At 46.7% G+C, this 13,466-nt stretch overlaps 1 protein-coding gene across 1 annotated transcript in view; it reads left to right on the forward strand.

Moving 5' to 3' along the window:
- TNN (tenascin N) overlaps window positions 1-13,466 on the forward strand; it is a 54,518-nt gene that overhangs the window by 18,677 nt on the left and 22,375 nt on the right. Inside the window, exons 7-11 of the mRNA XM_032393448.1 lie at window positions 5,731-5,994; window positions 9,353-9,616; window positions 10,290-10,553; window positions 11,226-11,489; window positions 12,927-13,190. Coding sequence (XP_032249339.1) covers window positions 5,731-5,994; window positions 9,353-9,616; window positions 10,290-10,553; window positions 11,226-11,489; window positions 12,927-13,190 — 1,320 coding nt within the window. The remainder of the gene's footprint in view (window positions 1-5,730; window positions 5,995-9,352; window positions 9,617-10,289; window positions 10,554-11,225; window positions 11,490-12,926; window positions 13,191-13,466) is intronic.

Consider the following 13,466-nt stretch of genomic DNA (forward strand, 5'->3'; position numbering starts at 1 on the left):
ATCTTTTTCTCTTTTTACTGCCTTCCAAACATACTGCTCCATTTGCAATGGCCCAGCCCGTAAAACTTTCCTTCTTAAACTCCTTCATGTTGCAAGATGAACTCCTGTCAACATTCAGAGCTCCTGCCTCCCACACAGCCACCCACGTACACCCAGTGGCTGAAAAATAATAATGATCTTCATCATTTGAGTATCCCCTATATTCTAGGTACTCAGGGCTCCGTACACATTATCTTTGTCATTATAATAGCATTACAGGCATTATTATTCCCATTTTACAGATGAGAAAAATGGAAGCCCACACAGTTTAGGAGATCAGGGTGAACTAGTGAACGGCGGCGTTTGAACGGAGGTTTGCTTGAGGTCAAATCACAACCTTTCCAGAAGCAAAGCTAGAGGAGAGCAGGAAGAGAGGTTGATCTCTGAGCACATTCTCTACAAGTGAGGTCTTTGGGATAATTTTATTGCCACAGTGAAAGCAGTAGGGGAGGCCTGAGGAAGCAAGGTGAGGGGACGCATGGCTGCTGTAGTCCGAAGGAAGGCCTCACCTTCCAGGAACTCACTTTCAAACTAGGGGCATAAGGCCCTATCCTCCGTCTTTGCCCCCAAGCCCATATCCCTGTAGATTTTAGATCCTGGCTGTGCCATTTTCCACTATGCCAACTGGGTGATTCAGAAGTAGCCACTGGGAATGGAGAAAGCTATTCTGAATGCCTGAGGCCATGGGCTGGAACAGGGACATGTGAGGCTGGTGTTCCAGCAGACCTAAGACAGCAGTGCCCTACCCAGCCCGGTGGCAAATCTCATTATAAAGTGGAATAAACTTTCCCGATGTGCCCAGAGCCCTTAATTAGCCTCTTCTGTCCACTCAGTTTTGTAAAGTAGATCTTCTGAAGTGGGGATGCCCTTTACTCTAACACATGCAACTCAAAGGTCTACTTACCAAGTCTTGTCTTAAGTCTTTGACCTTGAATGGCCCTGAGAAAGGTCCCATCAGGGCTGCTAGTGTCCAGCAGGTGGGAAGGAAGTTGAGGACTGGGAAGGAGAGCCTGTCTCCTCATTGAGGTTCCCGCTGTGACTCATCTGTGATTCAGCCAGCCGTCTGCAGCTACTGCTGTGTTCCTTGGAAAAACTGTTTATGATCCCCGTACCCCTTCTTGGCAGACAGAGAGGCTTTGGTCTTGCTCAGCTGGCTTCTTCCAGCCATGTGGCCCATCATCAGGATCCCATCACTGAGGCTGTCCTGTGTCTTGGTGTCTGGTTCCCATCCTTAGATTTATCACAGAGAGGAGTGCTTCACGAAGACCCTCCTTCTGGCTCAGGGTGGTGTGGTTAGGGGATTGAGGGAAAGGGCAGAGTCCTGAGTTCCAGGCTAGCCAGGCCTCTAACTGGCTTTATGACCTTGGAGAAGTCGTATCTCTCTGGGCTAGGTCTCTAGAACCCTGGCATGGGAGGATTCTGTTTTTCCTTCCTACCTTCTTACTCTTCATGGCCAAGATGCCTTTCCTGGCTCTCCATCCCTCAAGTGCTCTGGGACTGTTGAGGGAACAAGATGCATCAGGGCTGGTTACACTCCCGTGGGCTTGGTGGATCCTGAGAGGGCTGCACACACAGAGGTCCCTGACCCCACAAGGCAGAGGCTTGTGCTGGGGGTCCTGCAGCTACGGTGCCAAGCGCTGATCTGGGCCAGGGAGGGGTGGTGAGGGGCACTGCTGGGACCATGGGTTGTACAGACGTGGTTCGCTTTGGAGAGGATGAGGACCAGGGACTTTAAGAGGCAGGACTGTGGGGTGTTCTTGCCCTCTTTTTCCCCATCCTCACTTCCCATTCTAAATGTCCCCATTCCCAAGTCAGCACTGGTTTCCCAGATTGACATTGTTACCTTTGGAGGCTGTCTTCATTCCCTCCCTGTCCTCTGCAGAATCATGCTTTGCACAGAAAGGGGAGCAGGGTGGGGAAAGAGTTCTTTCTCCTGTGTACACCGGCCCCTGAGCATCCTCTGAGAGCCTGCTCCAGCCTCCAGAGGCCCAGGACGTGGCCCTGTTGTTGTTTGCTCCTGATTGTACTGCTCACTCGGCCCAGCCTGTCTCCCAAAAGCAACAGTGTAAGACTGTTTCCCTGTTCCAGTTGTCACGACAAGCTCCAGTTCCCTGCTGCTGCTGGATTCAGATTGCAGGAAGCTTTCAGATCACACTTGATTTTATTTATTTATAGTTCTTATTTCCATAAGAAAAGGCTGGTGATAGTGCTGCTCGGGGGACATAGAAAGTGGAGGTGCATTGACAGATAGGAATGGTTCACATCTTGGCTCTAGCACTTTTAAGTGTCCAGGTGCAAATTCTTGGTCCCATTCTCCCCACCTTCTTTTGCCAACTCTGCCCTCCCTCAGATCTCTCCATCATCTCTGTAAAGGGTCACCCCCTTCTGCAAATCGCTCAGGCCTCAAAATAACATGGATGGATGGAAGGATGGATTTGTGTCACACATGAACTCCATCAGCAGATTCTGACAACTATACATTTGAAATCTCCCCAATCCAACCTTTCTCATGACTTTCATCCCTGCCACACTGGTCCACATTCCTGTCTTCTCCCACTGTTGGGGCAGCCTCCCAGGTGACCTCTACTCTCGACCCACTACACCCCTACTCTCTCTGGCAGCCAGAGGGATCTTTTGATAGCGCAGGTCATGCCATTCTTCTGTGCCAACCCCTAGAAGCTTCTTATCTCATTCAGGGCAAAAGCCACGGTTGTTGGAGGCCACCCACAGTCCACTCACCCCTCACCTCCCTGGTCTCACCTCCAGCACTCAGCTCCCTCACTGACTCTGTCCAGATGTTCTGGCCTCTTGCTGTTCCCGGAATATGTGGAGCAGGGCCTTTACATATGCTGCTCCTTCTGTCTGGAATGAGGTTCCCAGACTATGTGGTCCACTGCCTCATTTCATTTCAGTCTCTGTTCAGATGTTCCCTTCCTGGTGAGCCAGTTCTTTCCTGACCTCCCTGTCTAAGCTCACAGATGTCTTTTGTTCAGCATTTTCTATTCCTCTATCTTGCCTTATTGAGCTTCCTAATACCATCACTACTTGTTTATTGTCTGTCTCCTTCAGGAAAATGTAAATTCTATAGCAGAGAGTCTATTCTGTTCATGGCTTATACAGTTAACCCTTACCCAACATGGGTTGGAACTGCCAGGTCCACTCATGTGCAGATTGTTCTCAATAAATACACTGGAATTTTTTTGAGATTCGTGATAATTGGGAAGAACTCACAGACAAACCGCATAGCTTAGAAATCCTGAAAAAACTAAGAAAAAGGAGGTATGGTAAGAATACAGTCTATGACACATATAACATACAAGATATGTGTCACTCGAATGTTTATTATTGGTGAGGCTTCTGGTCGACGGTAGGTTATCAGTCAAGTTTTTAGCGAGTCAAAAGTTACAGGTGGATTTTCAACTGAGCAAAATCGAGGGGCCTAATTCCTGCATTGTTCAGGGGTCAACTGTATTAGTGTCCTAGGGCTGCTGTAGCAAAGTACCAAAGACTGGGTGGTTTAAAACCGTAGAAATTTATTGTCTCCCAGTTGTGGAGGCTGGAAGCCTGAAATCAAGGTGCCTGCAGGGCCGTGCTCTCTCTGACGGTTTTAGGGGAAAATCATTCCTCACCTCTTCTAGCTTCTGCGATTTGTTGGTAATCCTTGGATTCTTTGCCCTATAGATGCAGCATTCCAGCCACATGGCTGGCTTCTCCCCGTGTGTCTTCATATCTTCTTCCCTGTGTGTGTGTGTCTGGCTCTGTGTCCAAATTCCCTCTTCCATCAGGAAACCAGGCATATTGGATTAAGCTCACTCTAATGACCTCATTTTAACCTGCTCATCTCTAGAAAGACCCTATTTCCAAATAAGGTCACATTCTGAGATACTGAGGGTTAGCATTTTGACGTATCTTTTTTTTGGGGGGGGCACACTTTAATTTATAACTGAGTTAAACTGAATTCCCGGCTCCAACTAGGCATTCAGGGAAGATGTGTAGAATGTGTAAGTGACTATCATTTACTAGCAAAGTGACCTTGGCTAAGTCATCTAACCTCTCTGAGCCTGGTATACAATTAGTGCTCAAAAAATGATCACTATTGTTAATTTTCCAAACTAGTACGTGGGGAATCTGATAAATGCCTTGAGTTATTACTATGAGGTTTGATAAAGTAATGTGTGAAAAGCACCTTGAATTTAGTATATGCTCAATCAATGACAGTTGATTTATTAAATAAAACATGCACAGCCTCTGGTGATGGAACATATTTCTTTGCACACACATAAGACGCTGCCATTGTGCTCCAGGAGGGTGATTCTAGTTGATGTGAAAAAACGCAGCTATGTAAAGTTGTATCTTCTCTGCTGGAGAATCCTGGGCCAGGAGAACTAGAACAGGATGGTGAGAAGCAAAACTGCTTGAATTTCTGAGAGTAAGAAGCTGTTTTGTGTGTCTTTACCCAAAAGGATATAGATCTGCACGTAGGCAGGGTTCTCGGGGCGTGCCTCAGCTTTGTTCCGTGAAGCACGTTCGTAGGTGACCTTGATGGCTGCTGAGCTCAGATGGCTTACTTATTAGGTTTGTAAATGATAAGCTAGAAAGGAAAATCAGCATGTTAAGTGAAAGACTAAATTATGAATGAAGTCCATAAGATAAAACATAACAAGAATAAACATTGGGTTCAGGAAATATATTTTATATGCAGAAGTGGGAAAGATGTGGTTTAACGTGGAGTTTCTCAACCTTTGATGTACATCAGAATCACCTGCTGAGTTTTGCATATTTTTTTTTTTTTTTTTAGCAGAGATGCCAGCGCATATCTGAGACCTTCTGAAATGAACTCTCTGGAGGTGGTACCTAGTAGGTGCCCAGTGTTGACAAAGGTCGAGAACCCCTGGGTTAACAGGGACACGTGTGAAAAAGCATAGGGATTTTCTGAGGCTGTGGTCTGAGGATATGTTATTGAGGAGCACGGTGTCCAGGACACAGAGGACATGTTGTTCTGGGTTGGTCCTTCTAGAACATCAGTCTTGCATAGGCAGGGATTTCTGCTGGTTTTGTTCATTGGTGACTCCTGAGTGCCATTATATTCCCTGGCATGGAATGGATGCTCAGCGAATTGCTGAATGAATGGACTGAGTTTTGGGGATTTTTTTCCCTGATCAGGGAAAGAAAGGGGGCCAATCTAAATGTGCCAGTTCTAGAAACTACAATTTGGAAGTATAATATGATATGATACGGTATGGCAGGATATGATAGAACAATGTAAAAACTAGTAACTTGCAAGTGCATACTTGGAGAGATGAAGGTGTTTTGATCATAGGAGAATTAGGAAAGAGAGTGGTAGCTATTCTTGAACACCTGCTGGAGGGTCTCCCAGAAGAGCATGAGGTGTATTCTATGTGCCTCCGGAAGGACTTCCACTTAAGTGGCTACATTTGTGGGAACTAATGTCTAGTGTGCTCAGCGGTCTCAAAATGGAAGGGATTGTTTGGTCCCTCAGGATGGGGGTGGTTCCTCAGCCGAGGGTTCAAGCAGAGGCCAGTTGTCCACCTGTCACAGAGGACAGAGAGACCCTCTTGCACTGTGTGGACTGTGGAACTAGGTCACCTGGATGAACTAGAGCTTGAAGCTGCTGTGATCTTGACCAACCAAATGTCTTTCTCTAATTTTTTTTCTCATATTTTCATGAAGAAATTGATAGCCCAACCAACGTGGTCACTGATCGAGTGACAGAAGACACAGCAGTGGTCTCCTGGGTCCCCGTCCAGGCTGTCATAGATAAGTACGTGGTGCGCTACACCTCCACTGAAGGGGACACAAAGGACGCGGCGGTCCCCAGGGAGCAGAGCAGCACCGTCCTGACGGGACTAAAGCCAGGAGAGGCGTACAAAGTCTATGTGTGGGCTGAAAGGGGCAACCAGGAGAGCAAGAAGGCCGACACCAACGCCCTCACAGGTAACAGAGGGATGGGAGCCTAAACGGGTTTCCTCATGGCAGGGAGAAGGCGGATTCGTGAATCAGGAGGCCGATGCCCACCCAACGTCAGCTCTTCTGCTTGCAGAGGTGGGGAAGGGGGTTGCAAAAGCAATTTAAAATTTCACAATTATGATTTTTCCCATTTTAACCTTGAACAAAAGAAACCGGCCTTTTTATTTTACATAGAAAGTCATACTTGTTTGGGTTAGAATTCCATGTGCAACTCTCTCAGAGCAGAGTAACACTTCCTAATTTTCATTTTTTTGGACGTTAAAACTCAAAACATTTGGCTGACAGTGAATTTGAATGCTTATCTCCGTTTGCAGAGGCTGCACAGGCACTTGGCTTATAATCAGGAACTCTCTTTCAGACCACAGAAATGGTCTGCATCCTGAGTCAACAGTCATCAAATGTACCGATTCTGCCTCGAAGCTTCCAGAAACCAGAAGGGTCCGTCCCCAGACTTCACCTAGCTGTTCTGCTCAGCTTGGGCTTGTAGATGTCCTGAGATGGCTGGGGGGGGGGGGGGCTGGGAGGGGCACATCCCAGACATTGTTTCTGCTTAAAGCTTCCTCTGCTCCTGTCCCTGAATTCAGAGCAATCTCATCCCGGAGCCCACTTGAGGTTCCAGACACTTGACAGGAAATCATAGAAAAGGATTCACTTATAGATTGGTCTCTGTTCTGGACAGTCAGTTAGTATAGAGACACTCAGAGAAGCTGATAATTAGTTAGGAATGTGGTTTCAGAAGCTTGACTGTCCACGTTTTAATCCCAGCTCTGCCGTTTACTAGCGGAGTGGCTTTGGGTAAGTCACTTCGCCTCTGTTCCTCAGTCTATAAAAGAGGTTATATGAGTATTTGATTCATAGGGTTATTGGGAGGGTTACATGAGTTAATTCATGGAAGTGCCTGACACATAGCCAAGCGCTATGTAGGTGACAGTCGTGATTATTTCTTACAAGGTGTCTCAGTCAGCTTGGGCTGCTCTAACAGAATACCATAGACTGGGGGCCTTCAACAAAAGAAATTTAGTTCTCACAATTCTGGAGGCTGGAAAGCCCCATGATCTGGGCGCTGGCTGATTTGGTTCCTGGTGAGAGCCCTCTTCTTGGCTTTTAGGTGGCCACCTTCTTCCTACACCCTTATGTGGCAAAGAGAGGAAGCTCAGGTCTCTTATTAGGCATGGATGCCATCACGGAGACCTACCCTCATGACCTCATCAAACCTAATTATCTCCCAAAGGTCTCACCTCCAAATACCATCAAATTGGGAGTTAGGGCTCCAACATAGGAGTTGGGGGGTGGGGGGTGGGACACACAAACATTCAGTCCATAGCAAATGTTAATCAGCATTCAGCCCTTGATGGATTTCACAGCATGGAGCTTCCTGGGCCAGGGTGGGCCTTATCTCCTCCAGGGGAGGGAGAAGCTGCCAGTAAGGATGGTGAGATCTAGATTGGTTTTAAGGCAGGGTCAGCACTTTCTGTGAGGGGCCAGAGAGTGCATATTTTCAGGTTTCCAGCCATGTAGTCTGTGTTGCAACTATTCAGGTCTGCCATTGAGATGTGAAAACAGCCACAGATAATATGTAAATGAACCGGTAGGACTGTGTTCAGTAAAACTTTATAAAAGAAGGCAGCAGGTCAGATTTGGCCCATGGGCTGTAGGTTGCCACCTCCTGGTTTATATTACACAAGGCTTTCCATTTAGTAGGATTTTGAGTGTTGTGAAAAGGAAGCACGTGGGTCAGTCTTTTTAAGATGGTAGAGGTTGGAATAGAGAAGAATCTTCCCCTCTGTCAGGTAGGGGTGGTGTGAGTTAGCACCCCAGAATTACTGGGGGCCACCGGGATGTGGCATTGCTGGTGCTGTCAGGCACAGAGCTAGGCCCTGGGGGTACAGAGATGGAAGACATAGTCCGTGCTCACGGCATTCACACCCGTGTGGGTAGAGAAGACAAGGAAAAAAGATAAAGTGCAGTGAGTTATGTTATTTCTAGAGTCAACAAATGTCCCTGGAAACTGTGGGAACCAGAAAAAAGGGTACTTAGCACAGACTGGGATGGGAGAGGGAGTCATGGCAGGCTGTAGGAGGAGGTGACAATGGAGTACAAGGTCCAGGTGTGGGCCCAGCTAATGCCTTGGGTGGGCATTAGCTGTGGCAGCAGCATATGCAAAGGTGTGGGGTATAAGAATAGGACAGGGGTTTTTTTCTGTCTTATCTTAATATGCAATTATCTTAATAATCTTAAGTGGTGTTGATGGTGGCCAGGTCTATGAGAGTGGAGTAGTGAAGGATGAGAATCCCAGAGTGAAACTCCTCCTTCTATGTCCTCTGTCCCTAGTGCTTTCGGAACTCTGTGCTCCCCTAGGTGAGCTGTCTCCCTTGGGTGCGTGTTCCGCCCCCCTGGCCTGGCTGTGATGTCCAGCAGTGGTGCCTAGGTTGGAAATGCAGTTGCTGTCACAGAAAGCTCAGACGTTTGAGGACTTGGTTTTTGAAACAGGAATATAAAGGCATGTTAGTCATGCACCACCACTACTTGGATTTCTGACTCGAGGGGTCCACATTTTAAGGAGAAAGGGGTATTTCATGCCTCAAATGGCACTTGTAATAACAAAGAGCTTATATTTAAGCATTTACCATGTGAATATCTCACTTGTGATTTGCCCTAACCTGTGAGGTAGGTACCGCTCTTTCCTCCTTCCTGGAGGTGAGGGGACCTAGAGTTAAGGTTTACAGTCTGCCTAAGTTAGCAACTAGGAAACAGTGGAACCCAGATTCCAACCCAATTTAACTGCATAGAAACCCAGACAGATTCTGCAAGGCGGATTATTTTTATCCGCCCAGACCTCAAATACCATCAATTTAAGTCTTCTGGTTCTCTGGCCGCAGACATAATGTTTTATGTGGAAAGAACTGACAGCTCCCTACTTCCAGGATATTTTTCTTCCCAAAGAAAATATTAGAGCTGATGCAGAGATTTATTGAAGTATAATTGCTTTCAGGTACAAGGAGTCAGGAACTGAAAGAGTATATTGTATAAATACAGGGTAAAGGAGAAATTTGCGTATGAAAACCAAATCCAAAGACTACTTTTGGGTAAAGTTTATAGAGCTGAGACTATTTTCGCTTGTCTGAAAACCCTACATCTCATTAAATGCTGTTAGCTCATTCTTGGAATTTCAGACCACTTGCTTAATTAAACCCTTAAGTTATCCCAATCACTGGCATAGAACAGACTGTGAAATTTGTCAAGATCATCATTTTGTCTATGTATGTGCTGGCCTTTCAGGAACTAGAGAGTTAGTAAATGCTACATTCTTTCATCTCTCTGAAAGAAATTGACAGCCCAACAAACCTGGCCACCGACCGGGTGACAGAGGACACGGCCACCGTCTCCTGGGACCCGGTGCAAGCTGTCATCGACAAGTACATGGTGCGCTATACCTCTGCTGATGGGGACACCAGGGAGGTGTCCGTGGGGAAGCAGCAGAACAGCACCGTCCTGACGGGCCTGAGGCCAGGTGTGGAGTACAAGGTCCAGGTGTGGGCCCAGAAGGGGGCCCGGGAGAGCAAGAAGGCCGACACCAAGGCCCCAACAGGTAACAAGAGAGAGATGGTCAATCGGAATTGAATTTTGAACATGTGGATTTGAGTGTGCATGGTACGAAAGATATGGTCTGAGATGAGAGACTTTGTAAAGAAAGTCCTCAAGATCAAAAAAGACAGTGAGTTCTAGTAGTGATCTCAGTGGGCTCATAGCTGGTAGCCATTACTCTGCCTGATAGTGATGAGCTGCTCACAAAACCACTCAACCCACTAGAAGGGAGAAGTAAAGTTGTGCAGTGGCCATGTTTTCAGCAGACTCAGCAAAGACGTTATAGGCCCTGACCATTGCAATGCTGGTGATAATGCTTTTAGAATGATTGCCCCTGAAGTAGCCCTTGAGAAAACGATAAATTGGGTACCCTGAACATCGTGGCAGGTGTTTAATGATTGTTTTTTTTGACGTGCCATAATGTTGCTAAGAAGATGTCATTTCTCCCACATTCCAGAGAGCTGAAAGCCAAGAAAATATGTTAAGTTTGCAATGAGTAGTCTTTTGAAATTGGGAGCCAGTGGTCACTTTCTCCCTTGATTCCCAGCAGACTCTGGATGGGAAGACCATTGCCTTGTGCAGAGAGAGACCTAGAAGATGAAAATGACAGTGATGGGGTGGTGGGTATCTCTCCATGGCTTCAAAGCTTATTTTTTTCCAAATATTTTTTTTAAAAGAAATTGACAGCCCCAAAAACCTGGTGACCGACCAGGTGACAGAAGACACGGCCACCATCTCCTGGGACCCGGTGCAAGCTGTCATCGACAAGTACATGGTGCGCTACACCTCTGCTGATGGGGACACCAGGGAGGTGTCCGTGGGGAAGGAGCAGAGCAGCGCCGTCCTGATGGGCCTGCGGCCAGGTGTGGAGTACACGGTCCAGGTGTGGGCCCAGAAGGGGGCCCGGGAGAGCAAGAAGGCCGACACCAAGGCCCCAACAGGTAACAAGAGAAAGATGGTCAGTCGGAATTGAATTTTGAACATGTGGATTTGAGTGTGCATGGTATGAAAGAAAAGGTCCGAGATGAGAGACTTTGTAAAGAAAGCCCTAAAGATCAAAAAAGACAGTGAGTTCTAGTAGTGATCTCAGTGGGCTCATAGCTGGTAGCCATCACTCTGCCTGATAGTGATGAGCTGCTCACAAAACCACTCAACCCACTACTAGAAGGGAGAAGTAAAGTTGTGCAGTGGCCATATTTTCAGCAGACTCAGCAAAGACGTTAGAGGCCCTGACCATTGCAATGCTGGTGATAATGCTTTTAGAATGATTGCCCCTGAAGTAGCCCTTGAGAAAATGATAAATTCGGTACCCTGAACATCGTGGCAGGTGTTTAATGATTGTTTTGATGTGCCATAATATTGCTAAGAAGATGTCATTTCTCCCACATTCCGGAGAGCTGAAAGCCAAGAAAATATGTTAAGTTTGCAATGAGTAGTCTTTGAAATTGGGAGCCAGGGGTTACTTTCTCCCTTGATTCCCAGCAGACTCTGGATGGGAAGACCATTGCCTTGTGCAGAGAGAGACCTAGAAGATGAAAATGACAGTGATGGGGTGGTGGGTATCTCTTCATGGCTTCAARGCTTAGGCTTTTCCAAATTWTTTTTTTWAAAAGAAATTGACAGCCCCMAAAACCTGGTGACCGACCAGGTGACAGAGGACACGGCCACCATCTCSTGGGACCCGGTGCAAGCTGTCATCGACAAGTACATGGTGCGCTACACCTCTGCTGATGGGGACACCAGGGAGGTGTCCGTGGGGAAGGAGCAGAGCAGCGCCGTCCTGACGGGCCTGAGGCCAGGTGTGGAGTACACGGTCCAGGTGTGGGCCCAGAAGGGGGCCCGGGAGAGCAAGAAGGCCGACACCAAGGCCCTGACAGGTAAGGGAGCATTGTTCTTTGAGAATGTAAACCTAAGCCTATGGCTGGTCCAGTTTATTTTCTTGCTCTGACACTGGCAGACTAGATGAGCTCTGGAGGAGCACGATAGTGTCCCTTCATAAGAGACTGCACACACTGTCCCTCACCTCCCTTTAACTCGTTTCCTTACAAGTCAGGTCCAAGTGGCAGTTCTAAGCTACAATTTTGCCATGATTGGATGGTCATGCCCAGCGACTCCTTCTCTGAGTGCATGAATATTTCATTGTGGACAGTATTAAGGGTCTCTCATTGTGTTTTGAGTGGGAACAGAAAGTGAAAATCAAATGTTGTTAATAATAACATGTTGAAAATTCAGCTTTGAAAAATAGACTTTACATCTACCAGAGCAAGAAGATATATGTGGTGTGCTTTAGCATGTATGAATCATGGTAATTCTGGTTTTAAGGATAAGGATAACTTTTATGTTCTATTCTAGTTTGATTGTGAAAGAGCTATATGGCCATATTTCTCTAGTGATTTAACCAGCTAACCAGCATTACAAGTGCATCTATAGTATGTAAAGCATGCTAAAACTGTATTTTTTAAAAATTTTATTTTGTTATGTTAATCACCATACATTACATCATTAGTTTTTGATGTAGTGTTCCATGATTCATTGTTTGCATATAACACCCAGTGCTCCATTCAATACGTGCACTCTTTAATATCCATCACCAAGCTAACCCATTCCCCCCACCCCACTCCCCTCTAAAACCCTCAGTTTGTTTCTCAGAGTCCATAGTCTCTCATGGTTCATCTCCCCCTCCGATTCCCCCCCTTCATTTTTCCCTTCCTACTATCTTCTTTTTTTTTTTTTAACATATACTGTATTATTTGTTAAAACTGGTTTTTAATTGGCTGATTCATTTAACAACGTATGTTCAGCATTTACCGTGTGCTCTGTTCTCTACGAGGCTGTGGGAACCCTGGAGGGTTAGGAGGTAGCCCTCTGCCTCTAGGAGCTGACATTTGCATCTGGCTATTAGAATCATCTTGCATGTAATCAGAGGTCTTTGTTGACATGATGCTAGAAACAAAATTGTTACTGCTTGTGAGCACGGGCTGTGTCTTCAACTGGGCCCCGCGTGCTACCTAACACCATGCCTTGTACCTAGTGGGAGTTTGACGTTCGCTTACTAAGTAAATAATGAGATTTGTTTTATTAAACTCTTAGTGGAGGCAATAGTGTAGATTTGTAGCTTTTGGTCTACTGTGCTTTCTTCTTGGGGAGTCAAAGTCTGTCTGGGGAGAGAAGATGCATCTCAATGAAGCAGTTAGAGCATAGGTGAGGGAGGAACCACAAAACATGAAAGGATCTCACCCCAAGCAAAATGACCCTGAGATTCTGTACTCTGAGGCCTATTAATAGTTTATGTTGAGCAGTACTTTTCCTTCTAGATATTGACAGCCCCAAAAACCTGGTGACCAACCAGGTGACAGAGAACACGGCCACCATCTCGTGGGACCCGGTGCAAGCTGTCATCGACAAGTACATGGTGCGCTACACCTCTGCCGATGGGGACACCAGGGAGGTGTCCGTGGGGAAGGAGCAGAGCAGCGCCGTCCTGATGGGCCTGAGGCCAGGTGTGGAGTACATGGTCCAGGTGTGGGCCCAGAAGGGGGCCCGGGAGAGCAAGAAGGCCGACACCAAGGCCCCAACAGGTAACAGGAGGGAGGAGAAAATAAACTCAGGTCATCACTGTGGGCTGACCTGTTGCTGAATTATACCACTGCTGCTTTTGGGGTCTGTGACCAGGGACTGTGTTAGGAAAGTTTGCTGTAAAAAACTTCATTTACCTAAAGAAAAATCAAAGTGTAGTCATGGACTCAGTACTGAGCAGTCCTGTGACGGTCTTAAAACCCTTTCCCCAAGCCTTGCGGTTTTAACCGCTCTGCCTCTCAGTGAAAAACCGTGGGTTAGGGAACTGTTTTGTGACA

This window comes from Phoca vitulina, unplaced genomic scaffold (genome assembly GCF_004348235.1).
Source record: "Phoca vitulina isolate PV1807 unplaced genomic scaffold, GSC_HSeal_1.0 scaffold73, whole genome shotgun sequence".
Taxonomy (NCBI): Eukaryota; Metazoa; Chordata; class Mammalia; order Carnivora; family Phocidae; genus Phoca; species Phoca vitulina.